At 43.1% G+C, this 17,948-nt stretch overlaps 1 protein-coding gene across 3 annotated transcripts; it reads right to left on the reverse strand.

The window, feature by feature from the left end:
* Window positions 1-397: 397 nt before the first annotated feature.
* On the reverse strand, window positions 398-15,639 carry LOC147195129 (uncharacterized). Of its 3 annotated transcripts, XM_086129917.1 has the most exons (34): window positions 15,411-15,639; window positions 15,241-15,293; window positions 15,060-15,134; window positions 14,331-14,548; window positions 14,171-14,252; window positions 13,429-13,826; window positions 12,329-12,893; window positions 12,016-12,212; window positions 10,923-11,312; window positions 9,996-10,288; window positions 9,641-9,909; window positions 9,420-9,497; window positions 9,090-9,227; window positions 8,749-9,005; window positions 8,572-8,656; window positions 8,417-8,476; window positions 7,668-7,802; window positions 7,333-7,589; window positions 7,135-7,219; window positions 6,135-6,263; window positions 5,902-6,039; window positions 5,083-5,339; window positions 4,895-4,979; window positions 4,561-4,809; window positions 4,314-4,451; window positions 3,273-3,529; window positions 3,102-3,186; window positions 2,970-3,026; window positions 2,268-2,780; window positions 1,805-2,016; window positions 1,570-1,723; window positions 1,167-1,480; window positions 945-1,074; window positions 398-742 (listed from the first exon to the last, which is right to left on the reverse strand). In XM_086129917.1, exons 1-34 carry the CDS (start codon window positions 15,485-15,487, stop codon window positions 600-602), a joined length of 6,573 nt encoding a protein of 2,190 aa, XP_085986043.1. In that variant the 5' UTR covers window positions 15,488-15,639; the 3' UTR covers window positions 398-599. The 3 variants fall into 3 exon arrangements, with proteins under 3 accessions (XP_085986043.1, XP_085986042.1, XP_085986041.1); XM_086129916.1 differs by having other exon boundaries at window positions 1,805-2,013; window positions 2,268-3,026; XM_086129915.1 differs by having other exon boundaries at window positions 2,268-3,026.
* Window positions 15,640-17,948: the final 2,309 nt, after the last annotated feature.

A 17,948-nucleotide genomic window follows, 5' to 3' on the forward strand; every position in this document is an offset into this window, starting at 1 on the left:
CAAGGATTCTGTTTATTCACAATGCACCAGCGCAGCACGTTTTCCAGCCGTCATCATCTCCAAGTGATTTGTCCGTCCTGGTCTTTTGTCTTGTGATTGAGTACTGCAACTGTTTGTATTGTTTCTTTCATGACGTCTTACATATTTGGTTTTTATTTCTGTCGTTGTAGTCTTAAAGTTTTATGTGTCTCACTGTGCTTTTTTAGAAACCTGCCTTGGGGCTACGGCTGAAAATTAGCATTCATGCTAAGTCCAGCGCATTGACGCTGTTTATTCTTGTATTGATTAGTGTGCGCTGTCCCAGTGAAACAAATAAATAAATAAAACAATTCAAAAATAAAATATATTAACAATGTTTGAAGGGGTCCCCCTTCCAAAGAAGTGCGAGTATGCATCATTGTGTTATAGCGAGTTGAGTTTAATGAATTCAGGCATGGTACCAACAAGCATGATGTTAACCGTGTACACCGATACATGCGATTGACTCTTCAGATTTAGCTCGGTGTGAAGAAAATAACAACTCAGATGAGGGTAGACATTGTGGGTCAGTGATATCCCGACAGGCTTTTAGGACTGCAGTTTTCTCATCGATTACTTTGTCACACTCTCCAGCTCTCCCCAAATTCTTGAACAGACTTGGCCACAGTGCCGTCCGGTTTCATCCTGTCATTCAAAATTCTCCCGTCGAAGTTTCCGCACAGGCCTCCCACTTTTCGTTTGTATGTTCGTGGTAGCGTGATTTCTGTGGGAATAGAGCATTTGATTTCAGGGTGGAAAAAAATATTTACAGATAAGATTTTATAGTTTTCATTCAAATTCAATGTTGGGTAATCGTGACTGTTGAGATCCTTCCTCGCAGCACCTGTCAAATTCAAGTACCAAAGCGGCTAGATTGTTGGTGGTTTAAAAGGGGCCGGGGGGAATAAAAATAACAAAATAATCACCTGCGTCACTGTGTCCATCAAACTTGACGGAAAGACCAAAGTCGGTAGTGAGATAAATGTGAGATGAATGCTTCCTAATGTTTAGACCAAGCGAGGGTGAAACAGGTGTCTTAGTTCTCCGTCCATCCACCTGCAGGGAAATCGAATCACAACTTTTGAACCATTCACAACAAATCATCCAAAAATATCAAATACATAGTTTTAAATGCCCTCGAAACTCACAAACAACTTCTGAAGCTTTTTGAATTCCACAGTGTGATTGTACACTTTGATCTTGAGACTTTGCAATCTGTGGTGTTCTTCATGATCGTTACTTTCATCCCCGTCGCTGTCTTCTTCACTGCTTTGATCGTCATCATCATCATCATCATCATCACCATCAGGTGTATTGATGCCCTCTATGTAAACATCCTGGAGATTACTGGGCAAGTTTCTGGTTCGGACCAGCACATAGGAGTGTTCTCCCTCAAAGTCATGCTTCATGTTATCAAAGGTCCTGTACCCGGGGTCTCCATTGATTCTGCACTCATCAAAACCTGTTGTGTGACATAAATGCAATATTTTGAATTGATTAGAAATACAAAACGTATGGCCAGGTCTGACACGTCGAATATATTCACCCTACCCGTTTTCTGGCAGTAATAATGCCCCTCTTCATTTTGAAGGCAAACATCATTTCTGTCGCACTCTTCTTCATCACACTCAATTCCCGCGGCGTCCTCCTCCTTCTCACATCTACATTTGTGTCGGCAGTGTTTGCTGTACCACACTTGTCCCAACTGAAACAACGCCAAATCAGCAAAGTAACAGTCGTGCACATGAAGCCAATTGATTCAGTGAAACTCTGAATTGTCACCTACCGTGTACTTATTGCCATCTCTGTCCACGCATCCACATTGTCGGATCGGCACACAAACTCCCAGCTTTAGCACATAGCCGTCGTCACACACGCACCCCGGCTCGCAAACCCCGCTGTCGTTACAATGCGGCGGACCGTTCAAAAATCTGCAGGTTGGACCGCAGGCCGGGATACAAGCGCTGTAATGACTATTCCGTCGGCAGGGAGGTGCTGCTGACAGAGAGAAAGAGACGGAACATTGGAAACGTAATCCAAGTGCGGCACGGTATTTAGTTTATATGTAATACGTTGAAAAGCCATGCTAAGAATTTGTCGTACAGTAATTAGTTTTTTGCTGGCACTGGGTTAAGGTCTCCAGAGCGTCTTTATTAGTGTAATATGTTGCACATGTAAAAGTATTGTGTTGGTGATATTGACTGTAGGTTATTGCAAGGTTCCGAGTCTCTCAATGAGTTCATACTCACTCGATTCAGGTGTTGTTGGGGGCTGTGGTCTACCGGTTGTCGCCGGTTGAGATGCATTCGGATGTTGTGGTTTGTGGGTCATTGTCGATTGTGGTTCAGTTGTTGCGTTTGGAGGCTGAGGTTCAGGACTCGTGGTTGATGGAGGTCCAGCTGTTCCTGGTGGAGTTTTGTTTGGAGTTTCTGGGTGTGATCCAGTTGTTGGATCGAAGCTTTCTGTTGTTAGAGGTGTGCGTCTAGTTGTGGTGTGAGGGTACGTCATGGGTGGCGTCACTTCTTCAGTTGTTGGTTCGGGTCCCGGATCTTCGGTTCCTTCGTCGACTGTTACTGGTGGAGTTTTGTTTGGAGTTTTTGCGTGTGATCCAGTTGTCGGATCGAAGCTTTCTGTTGTTAGAGGTGTGGGTCGAGTTGTGGTGTGAGGGTACGTCATGGATGGCGTCACTTCTTCAGTTGTTGGTTCGGGTCCCGGATCTTCAGTTCCTTCGTCGACTGGATGGTCGGTTGATGATGGGCGAGCTGTGACGGTTGTCTGAGGTTCAATTGTGGTGGTCGCGGCAGGGGTTTCGATTGAGACATTCACATTGGAATTCGGAGTTGTCGTCGGTGTGATTGTTTGTGTTTCATAATCGGTTATGTGTGTTGTTGTTTTTACTGTAGATGTTGGTGGTTGTGTCGTTGATATGTTTCCTGCCGTAGGTTCCAAACCTTCTGTTGTAACTGAAGGAGTTGTCATGGATGCAGGGGTAGTAGGTTCCGTCAGGTCTGCAAAACGAGTCACTTTTTATCAGCGACGCCGATTATAACCTAAGAAGATTGTCGGTTGAAGTAAACGATTACCTGAACAGCGCCCACTGTAAAGGGAAATGTCATCGATGGCCACATCTGACTGCTCATTAGAACCTCGTCGACCCTCAAAAATGATCTAATATGAAAAGCACATTTTAATTCTCCTCTTAGCACTTTTGTGGTAAAGATGCACGTGAAACTATTGAGTTAGATTTTCCCGACCTGAAACGATCCAGTTGTGGTGAAGTCAACCTGGGCCAGACGCCACATATTCCCTTGATTATTCCTGGTCCAACTAATAGCTTGAGCCTTTTTGTCTTGGAGCAAATAGACATGGAGGCCCATCGTTTCAGCCGAGCCGTACATATGGTACCAGAAGTGCAGACACTGAGGACCAGTGGCAGAACACTCGGCGCTGATGAGCCGAGCTGTATCTCCAAGTGACGCGCCGTTGGCTTCAGTGTAAAGGTAGTGGCCATCTAGATTACGACACAAGCATCTCATTAGTTAACTCTTCACATTATTAACGAAGAATATGATTTCATAGGGAATCCATCTGCTGTGCCGTTTATTTAAAGTGATGATAGCTTGTAGCGGATGGCGCAAGTTTAATTTTTAGGGGTGTCATTAGTGCACTAATGTGCGACTAATTGATCATCAAATTCATCGACAACTATTTTTGTAATCGTGTAGAGCTATCGTTGAACTTAAAATGTTACAAATCCTAAAACTTCATTCAGCCTCTCAACAATAATTATTCTCTGATTTCTGTCATCCTTCATGAAAGCAGACTGATTATCTTTTGCGTGTCATGAAATTTGCAAACATCTGCTTTTACTTTAGAAAGCATTCATGGACCAGGAACTGAATCAGGTTGAGTACAACTTCAATTCCTCTCATGTGTTAATGCTCAATTGTTGTTTTGTTACGAGTGATGGCTCCATTTCAGTCAAAACCAACACTTTTACTGTATTATTGTTTTGTCAGCAAAGTTCAGGCTTTGGTCAAACAAGTAGCATCTTCCAAAGGCTATTTTGATGACACACAAACGTAATACTCGATATGTAATACATGTAAACGAATATCAACTGTGTCCTTGGTAACATGTTGCTCACTCAAAAGGAAACGAGTCACCATTGTTGAACTTTGTACTGAGAGGCGTGCCGACTTTTGTAATTGGCTTCTGCAATTATCATGAATAACATTCTGGCCTCATTAAAAGAATGAAAAACTTTACTTTGAATGAGTGAAAAGGTTAATTACGTCCTGTGGTGTGATCTGAGGAGGGCCCCGTCATTAGTGTATGGGTTGAGCTACTTTGTCTTGTCCAGTCAAAGACATCAGCGACGAGCTGCTTCCACTGGCATAGATCTTTCTCAAAATTACAGCTGAGTTGGCACACTGGAAAGTCAGACATGGGACATTATTGACAGTAAATGAATTATGAGTATAGAATAAAATAATGACAAAACTCCAAGGTCATAGGAAAGCTCCATATCAATCACTGTACCTGAGTGAGGTGGTCTTCTGTTCTGTGCATCTTCAGGAAAATTGACATTCATAATTCGATTTGTTGTTGCTTCAGTGATAGCAGCTACTGTGGCGTTTGCTCCAGGTGGCCGAGCTGTAGCAGGGAGTTGATCTGTAACGTTGACTGCTGGAAGCTCCGTGACTGCAGTCACAGGCGTTGTGATACTTGGAGGAATAGTATTGTTTCCTTCAGGTTTGGGATTGTGCGTCGTCACCACACCACTTAGCTCTAAAGACAGAGATTGATGTTGGAATTTCAAATGGCCTGTCTTTGATATGAGGAACATATGTGTATTCTATGGCATTTTTCAGACCTGAACAATGGCCATTGTACAGTGTCACATCGTCTATGGCGACATCTGATCTTTCATTGGAGCCTCTGCGCCCCTCAATAATGATCTAGAAGGAAAACACGTTTTTCTTTTCCTATTTGCTAAATCGTAGGTTGCTAATCCATATTGCGACATCAATGGCAAACAATGTTTACGTGGTCAAAGTTTACCTGGAAAGCTCCTTTCACAGTCAAATCCACCTCAGCCAAGTGCCACATATTTCCTTGATCATTCCTCTTCCACCAAATAGGATCCGCTTTTTTGTCCCGCAGTAAATATAGATGGAGGCCCATAGTGTCGGCCGAGCCGGACATATGGTACCAGAATTGCAGACATTGAGGACCGGAAGCGGAGCACTCTGAACTGATGAGACGAGCTGTGTCTCCATGTGATGCGCTGTCGGCTTCAATGTAAAGATAGTGGCCATCTGGATGATGACACAAGAGTTTTATTAGTTCACCCGTCACATCATGAATGAGAAATATCCTGTTACAGTTTATCTTCAAACTGCCATGCTGTTCTTATGTATAAATTATGATATCTTACAATAGGTCAGGCAGCAGTTAGCTTCCCACGGTTTGTCGTAACGAAGGCCTTTTCACTATTTTGTGGGGAAAACCTGGTTGTCATTATAAAGTATACGTTAGAAAGGCGTCCGTTGTAAGCAAAATCGGCAAATGGAAAATTAATTACCTGAAATCAGGACTTTGAAATGTGAACGTTATAGGGATGAAAACATTGTAAACGGGGTACGTTGAAACGTGTTCCGACTGTGTGTCGTATATGTAAAAGATAAACCATTTTTGTCCTTGGCCAATTGAGAACAGCTCAAAAAGAAAAAAAACCCCAGACAAACAGCCTTGAAGTGCAAGGAAGTTGGTACCAAAGGGCGTGCCTGATGTCGGAATCCATCTGACATTTTGTGTAATTATTTTCAATAACTTTCTATTCTCACAAAATGTGTAGCATTACTCAGATGGTTGAATTACGTTCTGAGGTGTGATCTGAAGAGGGCCCTGTCAGGAGGGTAGGGGTTGAGCCACTTTGGCGTGTCCAGTCAAATGCATCAGTAACCAGCTGCTCCCATTGGCATAGGTCTTTGTCAAAATTACAGTTGAGTTGGCATTCTGAAAAGTCAGAAATAATTACGTGATTGGTAATGAATCCAGAAACCAGTTTAGAAAAAAAAACTTCATGGAAAATGACAGACCAATCACTGTACCTGACTGTGGTGGTCCGCTCTGTGCAGCACCACTAACAATGCCATCAATAATCAAATTAGTCGTTGCTTCAATGACAGGATGTTGTGTGGCATTTGCCACAGGGGGCCAAGATGGAACAGGGAATCGATCTGTAACATTCACCGCAGGAAGCTCAGTCACCAAAGCAAGTGTGACACTTGGAAGGGCGGTGACATTTCCCTCAGGTTTGGCAGGGTATATTGTCACGCCACCTCTCAGCTCGAAACATATAAGTACAATGAGTTATAATTGCTGACCAAGGTCACCTATTTGTATTATTCAGGGTGTTCCAAAAGTCTTGGGCACATTTGAAGTCCCCATATCTAGTTAATAATAATAATAATAATACATTTCATTTATAAGCACCTTTCAAGACACTCAAGGACAAGTACTGTAGGTACTAAGATAAAAGTCGTGCCATTTTAAAGCGAATGACATGAAGTTTTTCGTGAGGCTATTGATTTTTTTATTTCTTTTCAGACCCATTAATGGTGTTCACTCCACCAGAAAAGGCGTTTTGTGTGCTTGAATTTGCAAAAACTGAATCATGGACTGTTGTTCAACATGCATTTTGCAGAAAATTCGGAAAGGAGCCACCAGAGAGGAAGTCCATTGTGAGATGACATTGTAAATTCATAACGGACGGGTGCTTATGCTTTAAGCTGAAGCACGAATAACAGAAGCTGTTGCAACCATTGACAATGCAATGCTGGGACGTGTTTGGCAAGAATTTGACTATCGGTTTGATGTGTGTCGTGTGACCAATGGTGCTCACATTGAACATCATTGAACATTCCATGTAAAAATTGAGATTACAAGCTTTCTGAATTTACCAGATGCGCTTTATATCCTCAATAGTTTCCGAGATATTTAATGTCAAAATGTGCCCAAGACATTTGAAACACCCTGTATAATACTGGCACGGTGTGCTTGTGTGTGTGTGTGTGTATATATATATATGTATATATTGTTTTTTCACACCTGAACACTGTCCATGGTAAAGTATTACATCATCTATTGCAACATCAGATTCTTTATTGGAGCCCCTGCGCCCCTCTATGATGATCTTAGAAAGGAAAAACAAAGGGGTTATTTTGGGGGGTTTTAAAATGTCTGGAACTGCTGATATTCTCTGACTATAGAACTACTGGCTGAAATGATGTCACGGAGATGACTGACCTGGAAAGCTCCTGCAACTGTCAGGTCCACCTGAGCCAAGTGCCACATATTTCCTTGATCATTCCTTTTCCACCAAATGGCATCAGCCTTTTTGTCCTGCAGTAAATATAGATGGAGTCCCATAGTATCGGCCGAGCCGTACATATGGTACCAGAACTGCAGGCAATGGGAACCGGAGGCAGCACATTCTGAACTGATGAGACGAGCTGTATCGCCATGTGACACGGTACTGGCCTCAATGTAGAGGTAGTGACCATCTAGAGAAGAGAAATCAAACTTTTGTCGAATAAGTTCTTCATCTCTGTGTTGTATGCTTGGTTTATACAAGATCTTACCTCCAGTGTGGTCAGAGGAGGGGCCCGTCATTAGGGTCGGCGTAGAACCACTTTGCCATGTCCAGTCAAAAGCATCTGTTATCATCTGTTTCCAGGTGCAGAAATTCCGATCGAAGCTACAATTCAGGCTACAAACTGCAAGAGAAAAGTAACAGTCGCGCAACGTTGTAAAAATGGGCTACTTCAAAAATGTGATTGCAGTTCAGTGTCCTGAAAGATGCCTTGCCACCACATTTTGGCAATGAACCTATCAATACTAAATTCAAAACGTTATTATAAATGTTCCTTATATTGTCTCCATAGTGTGTAAAAAAAAAAAAAAGTGGTTAAAACATACTCCTACTCTGACCACCCCAGAGCTCCTGACTTCATGTGACTGATGCGTGCATTTGTTCACACAGGCAGGAGAGCAGCGGTGAAGGATTTACGATGGAGAGCAATGATAAAATTTGCGTTGATCGGTCAACATTCTGTCCAGGTGAATTCACATCTCGCGTTGACGAAAAGGACAGAATGTGTGATACATGTGCAAGATGGGCAGAGGTTGGATCTTACAGATCGCTATTGAGTGCCAGGAGTGCTTTTTACAACCATCATGCCTGCAGATGGGGAGAACTACAAATGTGAGCACACCCGTGCATGTTGGGGATTAAACACCTCCGCCCTTCCAACCAAACCTCTAAAAATGGTCTAAAAAAGGTAAAACAGTCTAAGACGTCTGCGTAAAGTTGAACTTTCTTTGCACTAACCTGGGTCGGAGAGAAAGACTTCTGTAGTTAAGGGAGGTTCCGTTCCACCTCCCAGACTACCTAAAGAAAGAGTTAGATAACATTGTGAAAACTCGATCTACTGGCGTTTTAATCGTAACACCACAAGATGCATTTTTGTATGAATCATTGATTACTTGAGCAAGAGTCGAACTGGATGGAAATGTCATCGATTGCCACATCTGATAGAGCATCGGAGCCTCTGATGCCCTCCACAATGATCTGTTAGGGTCAGTATATGACAATAACCAAAGTAAGGCCAAAAAGCTTTGGATAAAAATCAACAGAGAATCCACACATTGTGCAAGGCTAACCTGAAAAGGATTGAAGACATCGATATCGACTTGTCCTAGATGCCATTCTTGCCCACAGTTGTTTTTTATGGACCATATCTTGGTCGCTATATTTCCTTGGAGCAGGTACATATTAAGGGTCATGGCCGTGGCAGAGCCGTACATATGGTACCAGAATTGGAGGCAGACCGGGCCACTGTAGTGGCACGCTGAGCTCAACAGACGAGCTGGGTCTCCTTGCGTTACACTATCGCCCTCAATGTACATGTAGAATCCCCCTAGAAGGACAATCACAGAGGTGATCAGTCGTGAAAAGTTGATAAAAACCATCCGGTGCGCATAATGCGGACATCGGGTTTTACCGCCAGTGGTGTGGTCGTGATTTGGCCCGCTTCCGATTGTTGGGGTGGCACCGGAATATCTCGTCCAATCAAAGGTGTCCTGTATGAGTTGCTGCCAGCCACACAAATTTTTCTCAAAGTCACAGTTGAGGGGACACACTATGGGGAAAGAAATGTTAGCAACTACGAGAATTCAACTTCACTCTGGGAATATTACAATACCAAAGAAAACTGAACTTAATCCAGCTCTATACAGAATTATAATATAGTTCTCACAACTATGCAAATGTTGAAATATTTCTTGCAAAATGAATAATTGTATTATATGACTGAAGAACTGAAATGTCTTACAAACAGGCTCTGGTGTTTGAGATGGAAGAGTTGGAGAGGGCGAAGTTATTGGAGGATTTTCTGTCGTTTGGGATTCGGCTGAAAAGGCCAAAACATAAATAAGAAACTCCGATCGTAATGCACTATGGTTGTAAACTCTGATCTCATCAGTTTGTACAGAACACAGAATTAAATTCTTTCCAGGCCCCACCTTGCTCATGATCAAGCCGCACATAACTCACCACAGGCTGAACCTGTCGGCCAATCGGGCAGCGTCACTCCTGCCACACGGCAAGCAACCGTGTAGGACTGAAGTGATTCACACAAGGTGTGTTGGTTGCCACTCGTGGCACAATAGTCGTGAACACAACTATTGATGTAGACGCTCGGGTGAATGGTTTCATGGCAGGGCTTGAAGGGAGCCCCGAGGATGGCGAAACACTCGGCGTAAGCCTCATTCTCCTCTTCCACATTTTCACAGCGTTGGGGATCATTTGGATGGGAAACGCATCTTGGGAGGAAAGGATCAATGGCGATGACTATTACATTTATTATTACAAGGCCGTTGGCTTTATGTTCGAAAGTAAAATAACTCACTCGTTACGGTGCGGGGCCCTCCAGCTATCAGCAAACTCAAATGGGTCTGTGGCATTTTGGCCGCTTGGCTTGATGAAGTCATCATCCTGCTGTTTGGAGTAGGTACCGCACAGGCCGCACAGTTGATATTTGTAGCTCTCATCCACCTGCAAGAAGAACCTGTTCTGCCCATCGACCACCATTCTTAGTCCAAAGCTTGTCTCCAAGACAACGTAGCTGTTATTCTCATAAACCCAGACAGACCCATAAGAGGCAGTAATGGAATAAGGCAGTTCGACATAAGTTGCATTGACCTGAAGAGACAAAGAGAGAGAAAAAAAACATACTTTTGTGATATCTTGCACAATTTGTATTTCCCTACACCGTATTGTGATGCTTGCAGCTTAAGGAGAAGTCAAATGGGTCAACTGGGAGTCTACTCTAAGCGTTTAGCAGCAACTTCCTTCTTCTTCTTCTAAATGTATTTTTGTGACATTTATTTATCAATTTGTACCCCGCTAAGCATTTTCAGAGCTGTGGAAAACTGGAGCCGATCCCAAGTCACAGATAGAAACAAACAACCATTCATTTTCTTGTTTTGTAGCCAAAAAAAAAGTGATCCTATGAATGACCGTGATTTGATTTATGACCAAAATAATTGTGATTCATATTTTTTCATAATCGAGTGGCCCTACAAGCAGGCACTCATCATGCAGGTGAGGAAGAGGTCGACTTTTTGGTTTGCACCAACTGAACAACTACTCTTGAATTTCTTGTTGTGTTTCGTTTCACAGCGACTACATTCGTCTAAATAAAATTCAGCTGAAGGTTTTCAAGGCCATTCAAGAACGAGGAACTACAACGCATACACATTCATTATATCTAAAAAGGTCACTTTTGAGCACTGAAAAAACATGGCAAAACTACTCCGACGGGGTTCTTACTTACATAGACTTTGGCGCTCTGATTCAACGTGAGGTGCAAATCCTCAATTTGTAGAGTCACAGCGTCCAGCTTGGACCGGGTGAAGTTATGAAGCGGAGGATGCATGTTGTGACCGGTCACCGTGAAATGGACTGAGCTCCCCGCTCCACATGTGGTAGCCAGCGTGTAACTGCATCCTCCTTCAAAGTCATACGCCATCCCGTCAAATGTGACATAGTGCGGATCGCCATACACGCTACAGGTGGCGGGTTTGATCGGGAAGCATCCTTTGGCCCCGTCCTCCACTTTACAAACTTCACTTCTGGCGCATTGCATTTTAGTGCACTGGATATTATTGCCACCCATGCAGCGGCACAGCTGCAAACACTCTCCTTCCAAGATCGTTTGGCCTCTCTGCAAAAAGATTTGTGAGAATCAAGAGCTGTCTGTGACGGTAGGCAAGTACAGTGGTACCTCTACTTACGAAATTAATTGATTCTTGAAGACATTTCTGAATTAGAAAATTTTGACAAGGCCACTGCATAAACACATACAGTATCTACACAAGTGGTTCTTAACCTGGGTTCGATTGAACCCTTGGGGTTTAGTGAATCAGTCTCACGGGTTTGGGTAGTTATGACATGCCCGCTAGGCCATCACTGACTGGTTCATTGTGTGCACCAACGTATACCTTATACTAATTGTGTTTAATTTTTTTTCCAGTTTTTAATGAATGCCTTGTTATATGTCTTGAATTTTAAAAAAAATCTTTATTTTTCACTAATGAAGGGTTCGGTACCTCTAATACGGTTAAGCATCCCTGATCGACACACATCGACACATTCTGTAGAAGTCCCTCTCAGCCAATGGGATGCCAGGATGATGCTCCATAGTAGCCAATGGCAGAGCAGCTCTAAGTATGTTGCGTTCAAAGAAACTCGGAGCTGCGAATGGCAGCCCAAACTGTATTTTTACCTTTCGTATGTTGAAATTTATTTCGTAACAAGCAGCAATATTTTCCTGTTGAGGCATTTCGTAACTTGAAATTTTAGTATGAAGAGACGTTCGTCAGTAGAGGTACCACTGTAGAGTGGTTTGATTCATCCATCTGTCTTGCCTCATAGTGTTTGCCTTTGTGCCAACACCCACACTCCTCTACTGGAACACAATTGCCCCCGCTGAGTTTGAAGCCTTCGTCGCACTCACACCTTTCCTCACACCTTCCACAAGATCCCAGGATGTCCTGTACGGAGCACACGTCGAGACATCCCTGGGCACACGAGTTGTAATGACTGTTCTCACCACACTGTGGAGCTGTGGGACAGAAAGAGATACCACACCTTTAACCGTCATCTTTTTATTATTGTCATCAATTTCATCCTGTTTATTGCAACAGATGTGAGAGCAATTGAGGCAATGAAGTAACATACGGCAGATTGTAGAGTTCCACCACGCAGGGACAGCGACTCCAGCATCCCCGCAGGTGTCGGCGTACTTCCCCAATGTCTCACAGAGCACTGAAGGGTCACCGTGAGCGGAGCACATTTTGTTCAAACATCCCCTGAAGTAGCTTTCGGCTCCCAGAAAGGATCTGCACGCTGCAAACGGCCCAGTACTGGACAGGAGGGCTCCACAGTTGAGCTCATTGCCATACTCGGTCTCTTCCATAGGGTCACACTGATGAGGAACTAGACTTGTGTCACAGGTGGAGTTTGTTTGCCCGCTCTGCCAACTGTTCGCCAAATCTGTGGCATCGTGTGCAGGTGCTCCGTCAGGATTTCTCAAGTCATCTTCTTGGAGATGGTTAAAGTTTCCACATAAGCCGCAGACTTTCTCAGAGTAAACGCTTGGCAGCGATATATGTACATCCCCCGCATTGTCGTATGACACGGACAGGCCAAAGCGGGTTTCAAGTACAACCGCTGCCTGGTTACTCTTGATTTTAATTGTCTTACTCCTGAAGCCGAGTGGAAGATTCCTCCAGATCCCGTTGACCTAAAGGGACAAAATCATTTAGATATTTATTTCTTCTCAGTCATAATGATACTCAAAGGAATATGGCAGCTGAATTCAACAACCTGCTCAATTTGTACGTTCATTGATTTTTTTTTTTTTAAAAAGTCCTAAAAATGAGAAGTCATGAATGAAAAATGTTGAGTCAACAATAGGACACAATACCATTGCATCGTTATTGAGAAGCCTCTGTCTTAACTAAATCAATGATTCAACGCAGCTGAACCATGAATTAAATTCCTCTTCCATTGCAACCAGTAATTGTCTGCTCACAAAATAATTCAAACATGTTTGGGTTCTGCTTGAAGGAAAGTCACTCAAATTCATGGCATTTGCTAACCTGGCGCTCTTTGAACTCTGACGCTTCTGCTTCGTGAACTGTATGGCCATACCGCTGTTTTATCTCCTGGCGAATTTGTTTCATTTGTATTTAGTCATACCCTGCCTTGTTTTTTGGTATCACAGCACGGATTCTATCAATCAGTTACTGTATTTTGGTCTTACCGCGGCAACTCACCACAACTCTGTGCGTCTGCCGTTTCAGAAGAGACACTCTGTCATTCCCCACAGTCACGATGACCTGCTGCACAGCTGGAAGTGATGAATTCCCATCATGCTCACTGAGCACTTCCACGCTGAAGGTGGACAAAGCCTCAGAGGAAGAGCAGGTCTTGGCCAGGATGAAGTTGCAGGGGGCCATGAAGCGGAATAACACTCCATCAAAGGTGCTGCAGTCTGTGTTGCTATGTATAGTACACATCCCGGTGTTGGACACCTCCCTGGGGCTTCGTATTTGAGGATTGCAGCTTTGACCCTTAGGACACGGAGAGGGAGCGCAATAAAGCTGCCTGTCTGAGCAGACGCAGCGAGTGGACCGGTCCGTCCAAACCTCTTGGTTTGGATCACACTGGGGTCCTGTGGGAGATGAGACTCAATAAATGATCACTTTGAATACACCGGCTCCCAAGTAGATGACGGCGTGTTAACGTTGAGCCATTTTTATGGTCTGAACCACATTTTGAATGAAAATTTGTTCGCGATAATTCTTGAAATGACTGAAACAGACATGTGTTAACATACTGGAGCAAAATGGATGTTTGGTTTCAGTAATATTGACCAGTAAGTGACAAATGTTAACAAAGGACCAAGTCTGTCGCGTATAACCTGTCATGTCCATCAGTGTTTACCTGCACACTAAAGTATTGATTAGTGGGTCCAAATCTAGTTTATTATTGGCCATAAAACCAGACAGTACTCACCACAAGAGCCTCTCCTTACTCCAATGCTGTTAAATGTGACCCGAGTCTCCAAGGACACAGTTCGGACTGCTTCAAGGACAACCTAGTTAAAAGACGATTGTTGATATTGTCTTGCATATTTTACCAAACAATTAACATCGTTTGAAACTCTTCTTCTTACCTTCGTCCCGGACTCAATGATGTTTAATGGCACAAAAACCCGCAGCCAAGAATCGCGTGACAGGTCAGGCGCCATCCAGATTTCCACGACGGTTCCAGTGGTACTTTTGAGCAAAGCTCGAAGTTTCAAAGCATTAGGAGGGGCCAAGTACCAGAACTCAAGACAGGCTTCGCCTTGATCCAGCGCATCACTTTCTATTGTATCCAGCGTTGTCGTATCTACAGGTGAAAAGGCAGTCAGATGATCCACACGCGCTTTTATGACTCGTTAAAAATAATCCAATAAAAATATCCCGCTGACAATAAATGTGCAAAAATGCCTCTGCAATTTAGAGAAGAACTTTTGTTTTCTATCATCAGGTTGATTACATAATCAAGGCCAACCATCCCGAGCTGGGTGGTGTTTCAATAAAACAAGAAGCACATCTGTAGTAATCTCATATTCATTGACTGCAACTTTTTTTTTTCAGTTTTCTATGTGGACTCTCTTTTTCCAGTGTTCCAAAGACAGCATGATGAAAGTTTTCTTCACATAAACTAGTCCGAGGCTAATGGAGCTGTGGACTGATAGCCCACAACATATTCCTGAAGGGTGATGCAGTATTAAGTTAAGGCATGGTCATGCAAATGAATCTCAACAGTTAAACATTTCCAGCAGATAGGAAGAACTAATCCTGATGTCAAAATGATCTTGAGTGCCGGTAGTCCCTAGTGATGTTGTCTTTCTTACCTGATCCGTTGTGTCTCGTTGCCCAGTTGCACACCGCGACGGCACTTTTGCTAAATGAACACTGTGTGACGTATTCTGTCAAAGAGTAGAAAACGGAATAAATGCACTGCACGTTTTTTTTGTTTGTTTTTTTGAAATCGTGGTTATGAGGTTTTGAAAAATCAAAGCAATGACCTCATACCTGAATCTCTTCTCCAGTTGGGTAATTTAATGGATGACATGTCATTTTCTGCCCTATTAAAAATTGCAAATATATTAAAGCCTTTGTTACAAATTATCTTTTGCCAAAAAATAAATAAAATAAAAAACCACGCTAGCTTAGGTGGAAGAGCGTGACGTTGAATTTATTACCTGCAATGAGTTCCACTCCGAGTTAGAAAGATAAGCGTCACTGTGACCAACAAATCTGTGTGGAAGCCTCCAAGCATGGCTGATCCCTTCACGCCAGCTCTTCCGACGCCAATACTCTCACCTTGACGATCTTCCGGAAGGGATAATGAGGACTGACTTGTTTTTTGAGGGAACACAGATAAATAAATGTGAGCTTTTCCCACTGCCGGGACAGAACGGGGATGCTCCCTTGTGTCACACTGCGGCGAGCGCGCAGGGCGTCAGGTTTTTATAGCCCACCTCTTGAACCAGGTAACCGCGGCGGTGGGTGGGGAGAACAGGTTGAAGACAAAGGACTGGGTCCTGCCGCAGAGCAAAACGGTCTTCCACTGACGACAGCTGCGACACAGTTACAGGAAATGGCAATAGATAAGGTCGGTGTTTTCATGTTGCTAGGCCATAAAAAAGCAGAGGTGAAGAAATGCTTGAAAATAGTTGGCAAAACATTTTGGAAAAAAAGATCATCGAATGGATTAAGAGTTCACGGATATCTCTGGATTTAAAAAAAAATAGTACCACAGATTTATTTGATTTTTTATTTTTTTTTGCGGTGCTTCTTTCATGAAAGTTTGCGAGCCTTATCAAATTAATTTAGAGCACACGTGTCAAACTCAAGGCCAGGGGGCCAGATTCGGCCCTGCCACGTCGTTTTATGTGGCCCGCGGAAGCAAATCAAGCAGGTCAACGTTGCTTGCTGCTTACGAAAATCTCGACCAAAATTGACAGTTTTTATATGGAACGAATAAGAGAGATATTGTAAGCATTTTCTTAGAACCAAACCTTAATCACTTGATGGACATTGTTGACATATACGCAGTTTCAATCACATAAATTGGCGCTATTTTGTGCATCTGCCAATTGTTCTTTAGTTTCATCAAATCCATCATCAACCCTATTAAAACACAAGACAATAAATTGAGCCTGAATTTAAATCCACAAAGCAGTTTTGTGTATGGCCGACCAAATTCAATGTATCTCGCTGAACACGCCATCGTGCAACCGCGGGTGGGAAGAGAGATAAGCGAAACATCCACCTTTTACATTCCAGAACTCCAGCCAGTATGTCAACAGGGAGAGCAAACCAAAAACAAACATCGGAACTGTCCATTTGAAGAGAAGTGAAGCAGCTGCACAGCGGCTATCGCTGCTATACATCTACAGTATGATTAACTACACTATCTTAAATATTTTCACAGCACATAAGGACCATTTGGGATGGTGATGCAACCTATCGGCTGTTATCTAATGAGACAGCCGGCTGATTTATCGACAGATAACGCAGATTTATCATCGTGCGCTTGAGCTATTGCACAGGGGATTCAAATACGTTTTCTTGACTTGGTTAATGTTCGGTCACACTCGGTTATTCATTTGCTCTGCATTGCACGTACTGTACCGCGCAGCTTTACTCAAGCAAAGTTATGAGGTTGTACAGTCACACTAGTACAATGTTATGTACTGTTGGGTTACTGGAAAGGGTTTGCCTGTCTGATGATAAGGCTCCAAGTGTCAATCATTCAATAGATATCACGTATAAAAGTTCCATTGGGATGGGGGACTACCAGTGGGGATGAATACATTTTTCTGAATCTGACATTCATATACCACAATGTAGCCCTCCCAATAATGACTCGACAGTAAATACAGTAATCGATTGCTGCATTTAATGACATCCATAAACCTGCAGCTGTTCGCACACATCCGGAATGTCTCGAGCAAATAAAAAAGGGCCATTTGTTATCAACCTCGCCCACTGAAGGCGGGAGGGACTGCAAACTAAAGGCGAGTATCAAGCCAAAGTGACAACTGTTGACATTAAAAGATAAAACAGGCCAAATTAAACTTTGTGTTGTCCCTGTTAAAAACAAAAATGTGAACCAAAGTCAGAAAACAGACTTGTCCTCCTTTGTCAGAATATGTGAATACATAAATGAACCAAAAGAAGAGAGAAGAAAAAAGCTTTGTCCCTCATGCTAAAACATCCAAAATAAATTTTAAAAAATGACTTTCCCCCCCCCCCCTCATTCTGTCCAATTTGTCACGGTTGTTTCGAACGCTCTTCTTTGTGGTGTTCAGAGTTGAGCAATACTGTTAGCAGGCGTCGGTTAATTGGTCTTTGTTAGTCTGAAGTGGAGAGAACGTTACACGCAACCTGTTTTGGCCTTCATCTTTCTTTCTTTTTAATGAGGACATGTTTTCCATGTCGCTGTTCATTTGAAAAAAAACATATTTTACAACTCCAAAATAAGCTCAGGTCCTTCCCTCTGAATTTGAGTACGTTGTCAAAAAGATTGAAGGATGATTTATTGCTGCCACACGACGGCATTTTGACTTTCGGAGTGTGACCTGAAAAGCTTCAATCCCCCTGTTCACCACAAGGGAGCACTCCGTTTCCTTCTGAAAAGGTCCTCAACCTCCCAGCATTTATCGTCTGTCACTTGCAGCTTATTTTTCAAGCCACAATAGTTTCGGCCACTGATGGAAATCCAATTCAAATGG

Source organism: Hippocampus guttulatus, chromosome 14 (assembly GCF_054856545.1).
Source record: "Hippocampus guttulatus isolate MCC_2025c chromosome 14, RoL_Hgut_1.0, whole genome shotgun sequence".
Taxonomy (NCBI): domain Eukaryota; kingdom Metazoa; phylum Chordata; class Actinopteri; order Syngnathiformes; family Syngnathidae; genus Hippocampus; species Hippocampus guttulatus.